Source organism: Miniopterus schreibersii (genome assembly GCF_964146895.1).
Source record: "Miniopterus schreibersii genome assembly, chromosome: 19".
Taxonomy (NCBI): Eukaryota; Metazoa; Chordata; class Mammalia; order Chiroptera; family Miniopteridae; genus Miniopterus; species Miniopterus schreibersii.
Window position 1 is genome coordinate 10508262 of NC_138119.1, and position 19239 is coordinate 10527500.

The 19239-nt window shown below is 47.5% G+C and overlaps 2 protein-coding genes and 1 long non-coding RNA gene across 3 annotated transcripts in view; 1 reads left to right on the top strand and 2 right to left on the bottom strand.

Annotated features, from left to right (window-relative positions):
- The window catches only part of SPAG17 (sperm associated antigen 17), a 116456-nt gene extending 102815 nt beyond the window's left edge, over positions 1-13641 (top strand). The window contains exons 43-49 of the mRNA XM_081121308.1: positions 2025-2165; positions 3556-3692; positions 4953-5137; positions 6940-7000; positions 8797-8941; positions 9986-10130; positions 12428-13641. Of these exons, the coding sequence (XP_080977434.1) occupies positions 2025-2165; positions 3556-3692; positions 4953-5137; positions 6940-7000; positions 8797-8941; positions 9986-10125 (809 nt within the window). The 3' untranslated portion in view covers positions 10126-10130; positions 12428-13641. The remainder of the gene's footprint in view (positions 1-2024; positions 2166-3555; positions 3693-4952; positions 5138-6939; positions 7001-8796; positions 8942-9985; positions 10131-12427) is intronic.
- Positions 11159-12432, bottom strand: LOC308549063. Its single transcript, XR_013997707.1, has 3 exons — positions 12378-12432; positions 11848-11895; positions 11159-11230 (listed from the first exon to the last, which is right to left on the bottom strand). It is a non-coding gene; the product is annotated as an uncharacterized lncRNA (long non-coding RNA).
- The window catches only part of LOC308549333 (uncharacterized protein), a gene marked incomplete at both ends in the record, with an annotated part of 8382 nt that continues 2385 nt past the window's right edge, over positions 13243-19239 (bottom strand). The window contains 4 exons of the mRNA XM_081121878.1: positions 13243-13371; positions 13641-13775; positions 13892-14003; positions 14218-14318. Coding sequence (XP_080978004.1) covers positions 13243-13371; positions 13641-13775; positions 13892-14003; positions 14218-14318 — 477 coding nt within the window. The remainder of the gene's footprint in view (positions 13372-13640; positions 13776-13891; positions 14004-14217; positions 14319-19239) is intronic.

The following is a 19239-nucleotide window of genomic DNA, read 5'->3' on the forward strand; positions in this document are numbered from 1 at the left end:
CCTAGTCACTGTCAAGGGCGTGACCTGCTGGGACCTGTATATTAGTCCCGTGTGACTCATAGGAGGAAACCAAGATGTACCTACAATTTAGCTGTCATCCCCTATGCTTAAAATTTACCTAAAAGCATTAAGATCTGGCTAATTTAAAAAATAATGAAATAATGCAAGGGTTTTGGAGAACAGGTTATTCACAGGGTCCCAGAGCATCACCTCACGGATTACCTGCTAATTCTAAGGAGGCAGATGTACCTTTACAATGGAGAGAAATGGCATTGTCCACTTTAACAAGTGATCGAACTTCTGCCAGTTGTGAGACAACCTAGCGCTGGGTGCGCTCTCATACAGCGCAGTCTGGAGTGTAGGATGTGAGGTATATGAAGGAGAATGCTTGCCAAAAATCCACAACCTGAATTTAATAAACAGGAAACAAATCCAGAATGTAGGTAAATTTTTTAAGACAACAGGCCTGGACTCTTCAGAAAAATCAGTATTATTAAAAGAAAAAGACTGGGTAATTGTTCTATAGTAAAAGAGACTAAGGAGGCAGGAGGCAGGGAAACGACATGCGATACATGAACTTTAGATGTGGATGGAGAAAACAGCTATAAAAGATGTTGTGGGGCAACTGCCGAGTTTGATTGGGGGGTTCTGTGAGCGGCATGTGGCATTACTGTATGTTTTCTTGGGTGTGATGATTGAGCTGTGGATATGTTCTTGGGAGAATGTCTTTATTTTAAGAGATGCCCATTGAAGAACTTAGTGATTCTCTTTGATACCCTGGGTAATTAAAATACCCAGATCGAGGAATTTTCTCCTGGTCAATACAAAACCAGAAATTCAGCTTCCTGAAATGAGTGTAGCCAAAGAAAACATCTAATAAATACAGAGTTCACAAAGCAGAGATGAAGGCAGGAACAAGGGCCTCAGTGCGATGGGGAGAGACCAGGGGTGAAGGTTGATGGTGCTTGTGCTTCGCCCTGCACCCTGGACAGACATCACTAATCCATCAGGCCCGCTCTCCTCTGGAAAGGGGGCGGGGCCTGTCTCAACACAGTCCTCTAGGCAGCCATTCATTCATTCAACCAGGGTTGGCCCACACAAGTTGGCCCTTGATATATTTATTTAAAATTTGTTTCCTATTGCACTGATTCCTCAGAGAGACACATCTTAATAAAAAAAAGACATGTTCAGCCCTGGCTGAGTGGCTCAGTTGGTTGAAGCATCATCCCGTGCACCATAAAGTCAGGACACATACCAAGATTTTGGGTTTGATCCCTGTTTGATCCTCAGTCATCAATGTTTCTCTCTCTCCCTCTCTCTTTCCCTCCCTCCCTAATATCAATAAAAACATACCCTCGGGTGAAGATTTAAAAAAAAAAAAAAGAATTACATGTTCCCAGTATTGAAAACATTTAAGATTGGAAGCTTTTTAAAAAAAAATCACATCTTTCCCTGGCCGGTTTGGTTCAGAGGTTAGAGTGTCAGCCCCTGCACCGGAGGGTCCAGGGTTCAATTTCCAGTCAAGTGCACATACCTAGGGTTGCAGGCTCAATGCCTGGCCCAGGTAGGGGTGCCTGCCTGAGGCAACCAAGCGATGTGTCTCTCTCACATCAATGTTTCTCTCCCCCTCTCCCTCCCTCCCGTCCACTCTCTAAAAATCAACCGAAAAATATCCTCGGGTGAGTATTAACAACAACAACATTTTTTTAGTCACATCTCAAGTTACTCCTGCCAGATAAAAGTAGACCAAATTACTTGGTTTCTGTTTCATAACCCAACAAGATAACTACTACTATGTACTCATAAGGCCTGGAGAGAACCAGCTAGCTCCCAGGGAGTGTGGGCCCTGCTAATGGCAAACATTGCACCATACAGGAAGAACTGTTGCCTTCTAATACCTTTCCTATATTTAGTCTTTCTCAAGGGGGGGAGGGAGGAGCCCCTTGTTCACTGTAAAGAAGAACACAGACATTAGTAGTCATTGTACCCTTGTCCAGAATATCACTTTATAATATTCGTTTTAGGTTTTCTAGATCCCCAGCCAAAAGAAGTTTTAAAACAGGAATCCTCTGATATGTCTCATCTTCTAAAATTGGACGGTTCTGTGGATATCAGGGAGTCCACTAACCTGAAGCAAACTGAAAATTTAACAAAGTCTCCCACAGGTATGACAGTTATTTGCTTTATCTCATTGTTTCTCGAAACTGAACATCATGTCCTTTGGAGCATGGGAGATGGTCCTGGGTGCTAAAGGTGTGGTTGGTGGTTACAGAAAAGTTCTGGAGTGTCATGGGTCCTAGAGCTATGGAGCTTTGAAAGGCTCCTAGTACAATATAGATATGTTGGTAGGTTGGTTAATACGTGGGGTTTGGGAAGATGAGCAAGTCTGATTGCCAAGGAGTGGATGCCATGATGGGATATATAATCCACTCCAGACAAACAGGAAAGCAAGACAAGATGGAAGTGACCGGTTATTTAAGGTGAGAGGGTCAGTTCATTAGAGGTCTCACTGAGGTCGAATAATTGCTTGTTAGCCCTGGGCGGTGTTTCAGTGGTTAGAGCATCGGCCCGCACACAAAGGGTCATGGGTTCCATTCTGGGTTGCAGGTTCGATCCCCAGCCCTGGCTGGGGGGTGCGCAGGAGGCAACCAATCCATGTGTCTCTCTAACATCGCTGTTTCTCTCCCTCTCCCTCCCTCCCTCCCTCCCGTCCACTCTCTCTAAAAGTCAATAGGGGGGAAATATCCTCGGATGAGGAGTTCCAAGAAAATAATAATAATAATAATAATTGCTTGTTAAATATGATAGAGTAATAAGCTAGAAGAATAGAAGGTGGTAATCCAGAGAGGAAAGCTTGAATCGAGAGTTTGAAAGTGGTAAAATTATTGGTGTTGGCAAAGTCAAAGGTATGAGCATGGGAGCTTAGGTGGAGAGAGGGAAAGATGAAGAAACGTGTGATGGAGAATCAGGGAGGACAGGGTGATGTCACCAAGAGGGATGGAGAAGTGCAGACAGCCGCGGGAGTGTGGGCTGTCACTCGCCAAATGTAGTGGCCTGGGGATTTAATTCCCGGCCTTAATTGACCTATAATTACTGCCACCTTTTAGAATTATAAATATAGTAGTTGAACCAAAGAGATTCTCAGGATTTTGCCCTCGTTAGTTTTAAGAAATCTTTCAGAATCACTATTTCCTTGTATAGCACCTCATTGATTCAATGGAAAGAACCCTGAAGATCTCGGAAAAAATTCAGTTTGTCAAAGGCAAGTCACTTAGCTTCATAGAATCTGCTTTTTCTCATTTATTTAGAAAAGGTGATGCTAATAGTGCCTGCCCTGCCCATCTCATGGAGTTGGTGTGAGGACCAACACTGGGTAAAATCTCTTTGTAAAATGTACAGATAGAACACTAGAATTAATAAAAGCCTTTGTTCCTTTAAATAAGCTCTTGAAAAAGGAAAGAAGAAAACTTTCCGAGTTAGTGTTCTTCATATGCTGGGATGACCTCGAATGTCTCTGGATAAAATGTCCATGTGGTAATTTCAACTTTCTAACAGAACCAGACTGGTGTGTGCCCGTGAAAATCCCAACCCAGTCGCTGCTGCAGGATGTTGCAGGACAAGCAAGGAAGGAGAGAGTGAAGTTACCTCACTATTTGCTGAGTTCCAAGCCCAAGTCTCTACCGCTCACAAAGGTAAAACAGACATGGGGACAGATTTCCAAGAGCCAAGCAGCGTTTTATGTAAACCTGACTCAGTGGAGTGATTGATGGCCAGCCACTGTCTATTGCTATTTCCTGTACGTACCGTCTCACCATGGGGCCTTCAGGTCACACAGAGATGAATTAAGTCATGCAGGCTCACTGGGGGAAGTTTGTGAGCCAGCTGTTAAACCACTGGTAGCTTGAAATCAGCTCCGCCGGGAGTTCTTACACCGTGGAAATCGTCAAATGCTGTTAATCAAGGTGCTTTCCGGAGAGACGGTCTTGCCAGCATACTGGCTAAGGGGGTCATTGGCCACCCTTCTCATGACTTTTAGGATAAAATCCAGATGCCTTAGCATGACCACAAGCATGGCCCAGTCTGCTTCTTGGCTCACCTTGCCCCAAAGTCACTATACTTCAGCCATTGTGGGTTTTTAGTCCCTTTAATTCTTAGTTCCATCCAGCTTCTCCCTTCTCAGAGCCTCAAAGATCAAGATTCTTTTTCAGCTCTGCTGGGAAACCTTCCTTGAGCCCAACAGACCAGCTTTGGTGTTCTCCTTTGACACTTCCCTGGCACCTTGTGCCCACTGCCATCACCGAATTTGTTGCAATGTAACTGATGTGATAGGAGCGCTCCTCAGACTTTAACGTGCAGGCGAATTACCCAATGATCTTGTTAAAATGCGGACTCTGACTCCCGGGCTCTGGTGTGGGCCTGAGACTGCAGTTCTGGCAGCTCCCAGGTGAGGTCAGCGCCGTGGTCTGAGGCTACCTAGGGCACAGGGCAGAGGTTCCCGAGGTGGGATCACCTGGCCCAGCAGCGCTGGCAACACCTGAGACCTGGTAGAAATGCAAAGGCACGGACCCCATCCCAGGTTTGCTGATCTAGAGACTCGGGGTGGAGGGAACAGCTGGAGTCTCAGCGAGTCCTCCAGGGGATTCTGATGGGGATGAGGTTTGATCATCACTGGCAGAGAGGAAAGAGCACAGACCTTAGATCCAGGCAGACTTGCCACTTACCACTTAAGCAAATGATCTGTCTTTCAATTCTCTAAACTTGAGCTTCTTTAGCCTCAAAACAAAACAATACTTCCTTACAATGGTGCGTACGGATTACATGAGACGGTAAATATTCATTTCCTCCCTGAGACAAGCAGTTGTTTTCTTCTGGAGACAGAGCCTTTTTCTCATCTTGGGAACTCAAAATATAACCATTTTATTTCATGTTCTTACTTTTTCCTAAATACAAAGGCACAAGATTTTACTGGAGGAAGAGTGAAAACATCCTCGGTTGCATCGGCTGCCATTAATAACCCACATTCATCCCCTTTTGGATTCCACCTCCTCCCTCCATCGGTGAATTTTGGGGTGCTGAAGGAGGGGCACATCTATGAAACCACCGTCAAGCTCAAGAACATTGGAGTGGACTTCTGCAGGTGAGGCCGAGACCCCCGCGCCTGCTCAGGTCACCTCCTCCTCCCCTATGGCTTGTCTTGACGACCTACGTCAGTGAATGCTTACTGAGTTGAACTGGAATTACACTCTGACTCTCGGATTTTCACACCCTTCACGCATTTACTCACTAGTTCTTCAGTTCACTGACTCATTCATTCTTCAACAAATCACTGTTTACCGAGCTGCAGCTAGTAGTAGGTCCTACTTTGCCTTTCCATTAGTCATTATTCAGACTTAGGTAGAAGCAACTCCAGGCCTGATGCTTTAGCAAAAAAAAAAAAAAAAAAAAAAAAGGTTGTACAAGTGTTAACAATAATTAATACATAAAACCAAATTACTTCTCAAATCTTCCACCAACCAGGATATCAACTGACATGTTTTTACTTTATGATCTAAGATTGATTTTAATTACATTTGTCTGCATAATTGAAGCAAAAAGGAAAAAAAAATTAACCAGAATCATTAGGGTCATTTTGGCTCTGAAGTTCTGACTTGGAATTGATAACAAATATCTTAACTCCTAGTCTGTACTCTCAGTTGAAAATACACTGTATCTGGCATTCAGTGACAAGAGTCAGTCCCTCGTTTCCAGGTCAAGACCAATAGAATTATAGAGCTTGTAGAGACTACTACAAAGGAAGAAACTGAGTAACTTGTGTTTTTTTCATAACTGCATTTATTGGGGTGACATGGATTCATAAAACCACCCAGGTTTCAAGGGCACAACAAGAAAACCACCTGCACACTGCATCGTGCGCCCGTCGCCCCGAGCAGTCTCTTTCATAACTTGCGTTAGGGTCTTGTAGGCGAGAGAGCAAGGCGAGGCCTCAGTCCCGAGTACCGACTAGTTCATTGCAGGCAACTCATTCTGTCAACACGGCTGCGGTCACTGCTTCGTGTGGGAGTTCAGTCCCTCCCACTGGGTCAGGACACCAGGTGTCTACACCAAGACAACTTCCAATTACAAAATCACCTCTGTTCCATTCTGATTTAAACTTAAGCATAACGTGGGGGTTTCCCCGCGTAAAAATGGAATAAATGTTTGGTTCACTTGCAGAATTATTCTCAGTCCCTCAAGAATGGTTGTGATTCTAGACTCAGGTCTGGAGATACATGGAGCAAAGCTACAGGAGTATCCGATTTCAAAGATCGCCGTCCCGTTAGAGTTGAGGCCGACCCCCACTTCAGGAATTACCTTTGCTTCCTTAGAAACAGCCTAGTGAGGAACCCAGGCCACCAGATCATATATTATTGGTTTTTCAGGTTGTTGCCAACAAGTGGGCGGGGAGGAAGAGAGAGCCACCCTCAGACTGGTAAAACTCATCTGTGGACAGGGACCAGTAGGCACCACGTGTGGGCGCGGGGCTTTCCGAGCTCTCCAGCTTTGCGGGGACCCCTCTCCCAGACACGCAGCTGCAGCCCGAGGCTGGCTCCCCCGCCGCGCTCTCCGCTGCGCTTCCTCCTCAGCTAACAACCCGCAGGCAGGCCCCCCGCAGTGACACGCAGCCACACGTTGCCAGCACGCTGCCCACAGCCCCTAACAGAGGGCTGGACGCGCGTGGGGTCTGCTCGGCGCTGATGAAAGCTGTGGGAAGGCAGCTGTGAACCCCGCGGGCCCGGAGCCTCCTCCCCGCTGAATGTGAGGTGGTTTTTCTAATGGTGTGGACCTCCTGCTCCTGTGGCTTGAATATTAACACCGTCCTGATTTTATAATATCTTGGTTCATTCGTTGTCTGTGGTTTTCATTATGGCATAAATTGATTCCCCTCTCTCTGCCCGGTAGGTTCAGGGTAAAGCAGCCGCCACCCAGCACAGGACTGAAAGTGACCTACAAGCCTGGGCCCGTAAGTCCTGTGTGTTGCCTGTCGTGTGTGTCCGTGTATCCGCGCAAAGTGGGCCCTCAAGTCATTCTCCCCATTCTGTTTAAACCATGTAGAAGCCTAACTTTTTAGTATCGTAAGAAGATTCCTGGCATTGGTGCAGCATGGGGCTTGATGTCACTTACTTCATGTAGTAACCGCGAGTCAGAGCCTGTGTGTAAACAAGATGTTATCTGTTGACACAGAAAGGTTGGCTTGGTTTAGTGCAGTCACCTGGCTCCTTGTCGTGACTGTGCAACTAAGCAGCTCGGTGGTGCCAGTTAATTAACCTGCACACCTTGTTTGCCTCAGCTGTAGGAGCTCAGAACAGATCATCTCTCAGCCCTCTTCCAGCTCTAATACGTTATGATCTATGAGATAGTATGCAGGCCGCAGTTCCAAACAGAAATACACTTTGGGATTAGATTCACTAAGTCATGAGTCTCTCTCCCAAACAATTTATCATTGTACTGTGTCAAGATTTCACAACATAAAGCAAAAATAAAAACCAAAGCAAGCTCTTCTCCCACTGCTCTGGAGAGTCAGCAAATCTTTTTCACTTAAAGTAGGGATTATGCCAAATGCCAACATGACTATCGGATTCACCTTTATAGGAATTAAAACCCCAGCACGTATTCTTTGAAGCTCAATCTATACTGTTAGTTTTTTTCAGGTGTTTTTTCCTTTTTGATGGTAGGTTTTGGCTCTGGCAAATAATCTATAGACTTCTCCATGTGTAAATCTGGCCCCTGTTCAGCTTGGTTGGTTGCCAACACTGAATGAATGTGCTCAAAGCCTGGGTAAACCTGTGGTGGCTGCAGTCCAGCTCTCCTCACGCAGAGTGTCCCCGTTCCCAGCCCTGCTGATTGTTCGGCTTGGAGGGCCGAGGCCCCGATTCTCAGAAACAGAGCTCTTGGATCCCCTCCAGTACGCACGCTCACAAGCACATTGTTGAAAAAACGAAAACATTTTTCACTTCTATTATTTTTAAAACTAGACGCAAGAAAAAATTATTTGTATCTAATTGCTTTCCGTGTGGTAGTTTCTGACTTAGTTTTTCCAGATAACTGTTGTCAAGTCCGCTTTTTAGCCCACCCCCTGGAGAGGCAGCTTAGAAACACAAACAACTGTCTGTTTCCTGGCTAGTGTGCTTTTCAAGGAACAAGGCGAGGAGCCCATTCCCCCCTGTGTTTCTTCCTTATGTATCAGGTTTCTTCTTTGTTGGTACAAGCCTCTTCCATGTAGCTCTCAGACCCAGGCTTTTCGGCATTTAAACTAATTCTGTCTCCCTCTACTGGCTTTGTCGCGTCACAGATCCTACCTAAGGAACATTAGAAACCAAGGGGCAGCGGTGGTGGGATTCACCCAGTCTCCTAGATTAAATTACATTTGTCTTAGATTCACTGTGTCTTTATCTGCAAGGATGCCAACATAGAAACTCCCTACTGACATTCAGGAACTAGCACAGTTATGGGTACTATAAAAGTTTGCCTCTGGTGTCACCTTCAATACCCTGGCATTTAGTTTCCTTATGCCTTGTCCTAAATAACACCTGATTTCCTTCTTCCACAACTTATCCTGGGTCCCATTTACTCAATGGAATTCTGCCTCACTAACCTATGAAGTAATTCTTCTAAATGCTGTAACAGTGATCATTCATTTGTGCCTAATTTATAGATGAGGAAACCAGATTGGTGTTTTAGTAACTTGCCCAACTTGGTGTGAAAACCAGGATTTGAACTCAGGTTTGTCTGATTCTCAAGCTCCATGGTGTCTCACAGGTGGCAGCTGGTTTGCAGGTAGAACTGAAAGTGGAGCTCTTTGCCATGGTTGTGGGCGAGGACAGCGCCAAGGGATCAACACACGTCTCTCAAAATATTGAGATCATGACTGAGCATGACGTCCTGTTCTTACCTGTGGAAGCAAATATCCTTTAAAGTTCAGTTTGAGTCGTCACATGCGGTGCAAAAATTACGTTTGGGCCAGGAGAACACGGAAGTCAGAATGTTGTTTTCTAGCCTCCTCACACCTGCAGTGCATTATTTCTATGTAGCTTCATTAATTCTATTTTTAAAGGCATAGCGTCTTCACTCAACTAGCAAAGTGCCTGACACAGAACCTGAGCCGTCACTACAGCTGAATTAAGGCCAATGTTATTGGCTGTCTATGGAGTATTAGACAATCAGATTTTTTTGATTTTTTTTTATTTTTTAAAAAGCAAGTCTTTGTCATCAGGAAAACTTGTAGTTTTGTTGAGGGACAGGAGGTACCTTCTTATTATAAAGGTTGAATGGATAGTCACTGAATTATGCATACATACCTCATATTGTAGTCTTGCATGTAGATATCATATATTGAGTACCTTTTACATGTCAGGTACTATATGAAATATTTTGTCATATATAAAAATGAAAATTGGACTCTATCTTGAAAGACTTATATAACCTTGTAGCAAAAAATCTTCACACTTGATTCCTATATTATTTTGTACTCCAGTGTATATGACATGAATCATATATTACTTTGTGCTATAGTTATATATCTATTTGATATTTGAGTCTTACAGGCTGCAAAAGCTTTTGATGAAAGGAGAATTTAACTAGAAAGATAGGGGAGAGAAGTTTTATTAGATCTTTTCTCTAGGTCGAATGACAGTGATGGTTCATAGCCCATCTATGCCCCGCTGTACCAAAAACCTTAAAATCTGTAGGATGATATGTTTTGGGGGCCTGGTTATGGTGTTGGCTGGCTCCTCTAGGGGGGCAGAGAAACATACACTAGGGAAAGACAGAAGAAATTCTAAGAGATAAATATCCATCCTTCATCTCCTAAGCCTGAGCATGTAACATTTGCATTACACAGAGAAGTACCTAAAATGATACTAGAGGAGAGGTTCGAATCCAAATGTTAGGAGTTTGTGTATACAGATCATTTGGTCATGAAAATCATAGTCCTTAACAAGTATTGTACCAGTTTTAACTAGCAGCAATTATGATAAGAGACCAAAAGATTTTCCCCAGGGAAAAGAAGATCCCATGGTCCAGAGAACATCTATGGTTCCTTCCTCTGATCTTGGCATCTTCGTGTCCCGTAAAGTCGCTCCAGAGTAGGCCCAGTAAGTACTAAATGGGAACCTGATTTTCAACCGTTCATATCTGGGGCCTTCGACCTAGTGCTTGTTCTCTTCTTGCGGCCAGAAACCAGTGAGCCACTTAGCCTGGTGGGATGAAAATCCTGGCTTTTAATAACTATAGTAGCCACTCCTTTATATGCATTATCATATCTAATCCTCATACCACCTATATGATAGATACTATTTTCCCCACCTTACAGATAAGGAAACGGATGCCCAAAAGTTATTAAGGATCCCAAAGAGCTTCTCTTTATGTGCCATATTTATCACATTTACCAAATTAGAATTAAAACTGGGAAAATACTTAAATTTATGTAAAAATAATAAACCTAGTATATTAACAAATTGATTTTTAATGAAAAACAAAAATCTTTTTTGCAAATCTCTTATCTATTGTATATTCAATTTGTCACCATATCACACATCCTACAGCCTCTGGGAAACCACTTTATGCTCATGAGGGGAAAACGCAAGTGGCATCTTTGCTATTTCTTTGCATTGGCTGCTTTAACAAACCTGCTTAGGTTCTTAGGGCTGCCACAACAAAGATTTCCATGTAAAGGTGTTCACGGAAGCAACATTAATAATAGCAAAACATCCAACAGTGATCCTTTGTATAATGGAATTTTTGGAATTAATTCAGTGATGTGTTTTTGAAGAATGATAATATTAGTAATAGCTCAAGAAATGTTCTGTGAAAAAGGCCAGGCTCCAAAATTGTACACAAGACGATTCCAACTATGCATGTGCACAGAAAGCAGGCCAAAGGAAGTGTTACCCGCTGCTACTTCCAACTGAACAGAAATGATTTTCTTACCTACAATATAAAGTAGCACAACCCTTCATTTGTCCTTAAAAGTAGAGCCTTCTAGCTCTACTTCATAAAGAACATTATAATGAATTATTTTCCATCCGAATTTTGACAGTTAAACCTGTAAGGATAACTGTCCATTATAACTCCCCCTGTCCCATATTGAGATACGCACTCAGTAAATGTGGTTAGCCGGCCAATGATGACAACTGTGCACTGAGACTCACCTTGACTTGATTCCTTTAAAAATCTCCAACACGTACGCTGAAGGCTACAAAGGAAGGACAAGAGCATAAGTGACACTCTTGACTGGAGTCCACTGAACTCTCTAATTTCCATCTCCTAAAACCAGGGTCCCCCTCTCCTACGAGATGCAGTGTCCTAAGGTGGGATGACATGCGCAGACCCAGCGCTAGTCAGCCTGGGCTCATGGTGCAGCTCTGCCATTACCAACCACGAAACCTTCTGGCTCTGGGGCCAGTTTCCTGTCTCTACAATGAAGAGACCCTGCCTCGCATGACTATTGTGACCAACGAGACATGCAAGTAAATCCTAAGGAACTGGAGGTTGCTGAGAGCACACGCTGTCCCACTGCTCTCCCTCTCTCCCCTTTATCTGACTGACTTATGCCAATTTTTCCTCCCATACCTTCAATTTCAAAGTTCGTTTAGGAACAGAATCCTCAGAGGGCTTTAGACACGGACACGAGTAAGCGCCAGGAAACAGAAGAAGGCCGGGCCAGCCCCGTCTAAAAGGGTGACCTGGAAGTCACACTGAAATGGTGCTTCTGAAATTCAGAACATTCTAGAGGACACCACCCTTCCTCCTCTCTGCCCCTGAGAGTGACCTCTGGCTGACCAAGGGGAAGCTGTTAGACATTCTACTCACAGAGATATTCCCATAAGCCATCAGGATGGGGTTGGTGGGAAGAGGGACCTATGAAGAAATGATTAAATCCAGTCATTAAAAGACAAGACTTTGACAGTGGTTGTCACAGGCAGGGCAATACTAGTATCTTACATTTTGAAAAGAGAAAAGACTGGGCCCCAAACTGAAAGAGAGTGTAAAAGAATTATCGGGCCTTTCAGTGTCGATAGTGCTTATGAGCGAGTTTGGGCAACAGGTTTCATCCAGAAATCGACATGGTCACCCTGCCTCCGAACCAGAGCAGGAGCGTGAGCATCCGCTCAATACCACCATCACCTCAATCCGCTCTCTCCTGCTCTCCCCGTTTTACTAAGACCAAGCTTCCTTCTCCCACACTCAAGTCCCTCTTTCTAATGTCTGAAATAGAAAGAATTCTATTCCATTCTCTCACTTCCTGATCTGAGTTACTAAGTCCTAAAACGATGGTTTTCTGCTCAGGAATTGTCTATTTATAAACGTCTCCCAGAGCGCAGCTTGATGGGCTCTCTTACCTCCTTCCCTGCAGCTTTACAGATGGCTTTGTGCTCTCTCATTTTTGCAGTTTCCTCTTGGTACAGTTCAACAGCCTCCATGATCCTCTCAGCCTATACAGATGACAAAGGACAGAAGTCATCACAACACATGCCTTCCTCCCAGAACACTGCACCCGGAGGGCCTGATTGGAAAACCACCAAACAGCTGACACAGTTTAATAAAGATGCGCCAATAGAACAGCAAACTGCACGCAAAGACATCTTTGGTTTTTCGTTTATTTTCTTTCTAATTTTCAGGGAGGAGACTATGTTCTGGATTCAGGTAAAAATGGGTGCAGAATCCCAGGGTAGGGCAGCTCCCAGGAACATCTGAAAGGTGCTGCTTTCCGGAGATGGAGCTTTCCTTCCAGAGGGCAGCACTGGACAGATTCAGCACCACCCTGTCCTTGGTCACAAAGAAGGAAAACAGGTTTTGATCCCCATCTAAAAATTCAGTCAACATTTTGCCACAGAAGAACTATTTGGTTGATAAAGACTTTTACCAAAGTTTGGATCCTGTGAAGAAAAAAAAGCTATATTCATTGAGGACTTAGTAAGGGCCAAACACTATGTTAAGTACTTTACACGTATCATAAGAATATCTTCCTCTACAAATGTTTAAAAATAACTCCCAGTTTCTCAATTTTTTTCTGATTTTTATTTTTGTTCTATAGTCTCCTTGAAAAAACAAAAAAAGCCAGAATGACAGTCATTGAATACCAAATTTGGTCAATCATTTGTCCCATAAAATCAGGATATATATAGTTGAATAAATAGGACTACTCAGATTCTTTCCCACATCAGTTGGTGATGACCTAGGCATCTGGCCCCAATGCTAATTCCATCAGAAATTCCTGACACTGCAGTAAATTCCAATGAGATAATTACAGGGCACAATCCCAGGATCCCAAAAGATGTACTTACTGCTGGTTGGTCTTCTTTGGCCACACTCCTCATATTCTGCTTCCCTTTGCTGCCAAGAGACAGATAGAAATTAATTTGAAAGAAAAACCATGGTCTCTACCATGTGAAATGAGAATGAGACAGTGGGGAGCTGCTTTCAAAATACAATCCCCTGTGGCATCTGTCCCTGCCTGGCTGCTGAAACGGTGACAGTCGTCATGGAAGCATCAGAGGTCCTTGGACTTGCGCTGAGGGGTGACCGCACTAGACAGAAAACTTCGGTTGGGACAGCATGTCAGACCCCACCGGCACATCTGTCAGCAGGCCCAGAGTCCTTACCATCTCCCTCTCTTCCTCGAGAATGAGCGGCTCCCGTGTCCTCTCCCACAGTCTCAGGGACTTGTCATGGGACGATGACACCACATAGTCTCCACTGGGGCTCACAGCCAAGCACCATACTTGCTGGTGGTGCCCCTGGAGAGAGAAACCCCACCCGGAGCAGGAGTGTCACTCGCAGGCCACCCGGGCTCGCGCTGGCGGAGACCCGCGCTCAGGCCTCCGGCACCGAGGGGCCGCGGGGCGGGGGCTACCTCCAGGGTCTGGATGTGCTCCCACTTGTCCGCGTCCCACTGCTTAATCTTGCGGTCCTTCCCGGCGGTGAAGAAGAGGTGAGACTTGGGCACAAACTGCAGGGACATCACACTGGAAAGGAGGAAAGTAGTCAAATGTCCTCCAACGCCACGTTATCAAAGAGTCTTACACACACAAGCAGCTTCTGAACAGCCAATTCTAGTGTCTTATTTACACTTTGGAATTTAAATGTATGACTGTCTGAGACGCTAAATGACAGACACAGGTGCTCAAGGGAAACGATGCAGGTGACTCAAAGGGAGGTGTCTGAAGAGACTGCACCCACCTGTCGTCGTGTGCAAAGAGAGACTTGTGGCAGTCCCCAAAGTCCAAGCCCCAGATCTTCACATTCCTGTCGGCAGAGCCGGTTGCTATCAGTGCTCCATCCTGAGGAAGAGAGGGGACACATCACTTTACTTGATTATCGGAAACTGTAAAGTAGATAAAGAAAAGCTACCAGGACATTTAACCCATTTCCCTCCAAAACATTAAAATCGATGCCAAAAAAGTGATTCCATTTCTCTACCAAACGCACCTGCTTCTCTGTTTTTACCCACAGATCTACCTAAAAGCTTGTTGAGTGGCCAGGCATTTCCCTGGTGAGCTGTGTCATCTTGAGCAGGCACTTCACCACCCTAACAGGAGGCTTTTACCCCATCTATGTACACACACACACACCCCGCACAGTTTCTTGTGAGGACTCAATGAAAGATGCACGTGGAACACAACACAGCCCCAAGACACAGCAAGTCCCCAACGATGTTTGCTCCTTTAAACCCCTTTTTACTCGCTTTGTCCCTCCACTTTAACCGGGCAGCTGGCTGGGCAAACCCAGAGGACCCAGAATAAGTTTAGAAACAAATCTGGGCTGAGATTCACTTTTATGATATTTTCAGAGAACATGAAATTATTTTCTCTGTGATTCTTTCGCCTACAGAATGTTTTTCATATTCTCAATCCTGAAAGGCAGGATTTGGGACAATTGTAGTAATTCTACAGTTACCACTAGAGGACAGAAGAGAGCCAGGCAACATCTGAGAGAAAATATTCAGGGACCAGTAGTCCTTGATTCTAGGGTAGACTTTCCTACTATGGGAAACTCAGACACCAGAGCCTCAGAATCGTTTTGATTAAGCTCATTAAGTTAAATAATAGATTAGAAATCTTGCCCAAAGATTTGTGGGTTTTTTTGCCTTTCAAAGGTAGAAAGGGGACAGTTTTCATTTTATCATTTTGTATTTATACTTCTACTTTGGTTCTCATGTAATTCTGCATTATATAATTTTTATTTGTTTCCATGCTTGGCATCAACCACCATTATATGTAAAACTTTTGAAGGCTGATGTCGTGTCTCACTCGGGCACTTCTTTTGCTTAGTAGATGCTAGGGATTCAATTTCAACATTCATGTTATCATCATGGTAGAGAGAGGCAACAACGAGATATTCTCGGATGAATGATTAGGGAGCAGAGATACAGGTAAGGGGCATGCACATTCCTCCATACATTTGACGGGCTCACATGGGCTGACACCCAAGATCAATGCCAGAAAAATCAGTGAGTGCGCTCTTAGAATGTATTTTCTTGATAAAGAAAAATTGCTAAGGAAATATTTATTCAATGTACAATATGTGTTAGTGTCACATGGTCTGACATGCATTATTTCCTTTATTTCCCTCAGTCTGTTAGATTCCTTTCATTTTACAAGCAAGAGGTGCAGAGAAAGGAAGGATTTCGCCTTCTGGAAGGGGCAGGGGGACCCGCGGGTGGACTCGAACCGCCAACCGGTGGCCAAGCGCACCGAGCCAGTCGCGCCACAGAGCGGGGCCGGGCCGCTCCAGCCAGAGCAGAGCAAGCGCTCGGCCCGCGCTGGTCTCGCCGCCGGTCGGAGCCACCCGCCCGCCGCCGCGCGTCCTGCGGGCTCGGACCTCGGAACCCGCAGCGGAGGGTGCGCGCCGCGGGCTGGCTGCGGGGAAACCCGTGCGCCGGGCGATTCCGAAAACAGCGGGGCGGCCGAAGGGCCTCCGGGCCTTGCTCCGCGCCCCCCTCAGATGCCAGCGCCCCGGAGGCCCCCGGGTGGGGTCCGGGGGGAGCTGAACGCCCGGGGGCTCCCGCGATTGCTCTTCCCGTTCGCTCCCGCTGCGCCCGACCTCCTGCGCCGCCGGCGCGCCCCTCGCTCCACCCGGCAGGACGGGGCGGGGCCTGAAAGACTGGACGGGGCGGGCGGGGGCGTTCAAAGGGGCGAACGCGGAGAGGCGGAAAGCGCGGGGCGGGGGGGCACGGACGGGCGGCCTTTCCAGGGGCGGGGCGGAGGCTCGCCGGTGTCGGGGGAGATGAGAACTGCCGGGGGTCGTTTTGTTTTATCATCAGGATTGAGAGGAAGGGAGAGGAAAACAGCAGCAGGAGAGAAGAGCACCTGCGGCTGTTTGGGAAACGAGGCGCGGGGAGCGCAGGGGTGACGGGAGCCTCGCTCCCGGGGCCTGGGGCGTGGTGCGCTGTGGTCGTGTAGCGGTCAGTACTCTGCGTCGTGGCCACAGCAACCTCGGTTCCAATCCGAGTCACAGCAAGGTCCCCTGCGCTGCCCAGAGCTCCCGTCTTCTTGTGCGCGGTGCACTTATTACTATTTCAGCGATCCGGTGCTTTCACTTCTGCTATTTTGAAACTTCTGACGGCGCCTCAACATTTTCAGGTTAGAGGAGCTCATTGTACATGTAATTACAGGGCCTTTGGTCAGATATGTCTTGTGAACGTTTTCTCTCCGGGACTTGACTTTTCGCCTTCTTAGTGGCGGCTCTGGAAGAGAAGGTATGGTTAGTGCTGATGAAGTCCAACTTATCACGTCTTTCTTTTGTACATATTTTTCCTGGGCTCTCTTTAGAAAGTCTTTGCCAAACATCAAGTCACAAAGCGTCTTCAAAATGCTTTACACCTTTAACTTTTATGTCTTGGTCCATGGTGCACCTCAAATGGACTCTTGTGTGCAGTGTGAAGTAGAAATAAAGCTGTTCCATCCCGCCCCACATCCCAATAGTGAACCTATTTTCTCTCCTCACGGAACTGCTCATTGAAAACTAATTCACCCATTGAGCTGTGGATCAGCTGCAAGTCTTTCAATTCAGTCCATTTATCAGTTTGTGTCTCATGATGCCACTTGCACGTTGCCTGGTCTGTAGGGGCTCATGCATGGTACCTCCTAAAGTCAGGAAGCGCAAGTCCCCCGGTTCTGTTCTACTTCACACAGTGCAAACATTTTGAAGCCTATAATAGTTCCTGCAACCACCACACAGCTCAAGACATGCCTGCTCTTCAACCCTCTCATACATGTTTACCCCTTGTGGCCAAAGATCCTCCACTGTAGCCTCTCGAGAGAATAAATCTCCAGCTGTCCACTGGGCAGGTGAACACGCGAAATGACTACAAAACAGAGTCTGGGTTTTCTAATGGGGGTGGTGGTGGCTGGAGTTAGCTCACTTTTCAGGCCTTGGATCTCAGAAAAAGTTTCCTCTAAGTATTTCTAACCATGACGTGAAAACTTTGTACTATTTACAATTCCCTCTCTTTCTAGGGAGATAGGGTCCCATGGAGGGCCCCCAATTTGCTGCACTGATCGTTGAGTGCGATGGTGCAGATGGGAGGCTGAGGGAGAGCTTATTTTCCTGCCGGTGGAAGCAGAGGAGGGAGGGGGGGGCAGAGGGAGGGGAGACACAGGGAGGGGAGACACAGGGAAGGGGGGACAGAGGGAGGGGAGACACGGGGAGGGGAGACAGAGGGAGGGGAGACAGAGGGAGGGGGGACAGAGGGAGGGGAGACACAGGGAAGGGGGGACAGAGGGAAGGGGGGACAGAGGGAGGGGGGACACAGGGAGGGGAGAGCAGGCTGGAACAGAAAACTGATTTCAGGGGCCTGGCACTGATGTCAGCTACGGAGAAAGAAGACACTGGTGAGCGTGTCCAGGGAAGAGGAACTTGGGTAGAAACATGTTTATATAATGTGACAGTCTCGACAATAGTTGCTTTTTTAAAAAAGTAGTAGTTTTGGTAAATACTTCACACCAGACTAATCCCTTCTCTCCCATAAGAGCAGCTGGGAACATAAAATGTATTCAGTGGCACCACGAGGACCTCGGCCGGGAAGTCCAAGTACTGCCCCTGGGAGCCCGGGGGTCGCCTGCTCGCCGGCAGCCGGCGTGTTTTTCTGCTTCGTCTGTTTGGCAAACTGGAGGCCCGGGCTCCACTCGCTGTGACTCTAGGCCTCGTCTGTAGATAGTTTTGATGGTCGTGACTGGGGGGCAGGGGGCGGGAGAGTCCCCCCCCCCCCCCCCCCCCGGCATCTGTCAGCAGAGGCCCGTGTCACTCAGCGCCCCGCGGCCCATGGGGGCCTCCCCGCAGAACTGATCGGATCCCCGCGCGCACTCTGCCCAGGTGGAGAACCCCCGGTGCACCCACGTCCGCACACCTGGCGGACGAGAGGACACGGGGTCCTGCCTCCTGGGATGTGGGCAACTCCGGCGACGGAGCGAACTCCGCGTGTTTTTGGCCAGAGCGTCCGAAAGGGCGGCGCTTCCGTCACTGAGGCTGGGAAACGCGGGCGCGGCAGGTGCAGGAGGAGCCCGCATCCAGGTCAGGACCCGGAGCCCCGCTCGCGAGCGCGTTCCGTCCCCGCCTTCTCGGTCCCGCTCCCCTGAGCGTCCCTCCTGAGGTTGGGGGTCCCGGGGTCTCACCCTGGGCGCCTCCCCTCTCGCCTCCCCCAGTCGCTCGGTCCACTGCCCCGCCCTGGAGACCTTCTCTCCACACGCTACCGCCTCGCAAAGCCGCGTCTCCGGGGCGGTTCTGCGGGTGGCGGGGGCAGGACCACTCGCTCCGGGACGCGGGGTCGAGGCGGGCTGCGCGGGCGCGCGGCGGGTTGTCTGCGGGCTCCTCTGGCGGAGGAGGCGGGGAGAGGGCTCGGCCTTGGGAGCGCGGTCCTGGGAGGACGCGCGACCTGCCCTCTCCCCCTCGCGCCCTTCGTGAAGCCCCTGAGTGCAGGAGAAATGTCACTGTCTCTGAATCGCAGAGGCCGCCAGGGAGCCCCCAGGCTTCCGAGTCCCTGGTGGTCTAGTGGCTAGGATTCGGCGCTTTCACCGCCGCGGCCCGGGTTCGATTCCCGGTCAGGGAATCCGTTTTGTGCCGTCTGACGTCTGTCCTCTCGCAGGAACCTGCCTCTTGACGCCGCAAATGTGGTGTCGCGCGCTCCTGGAACGGAGCCTTCAACTCCCGCAGAACTGACGGGCGGGCGCTCCTCGGGGCGCACCGGCCTTGCTTTTCTCCACG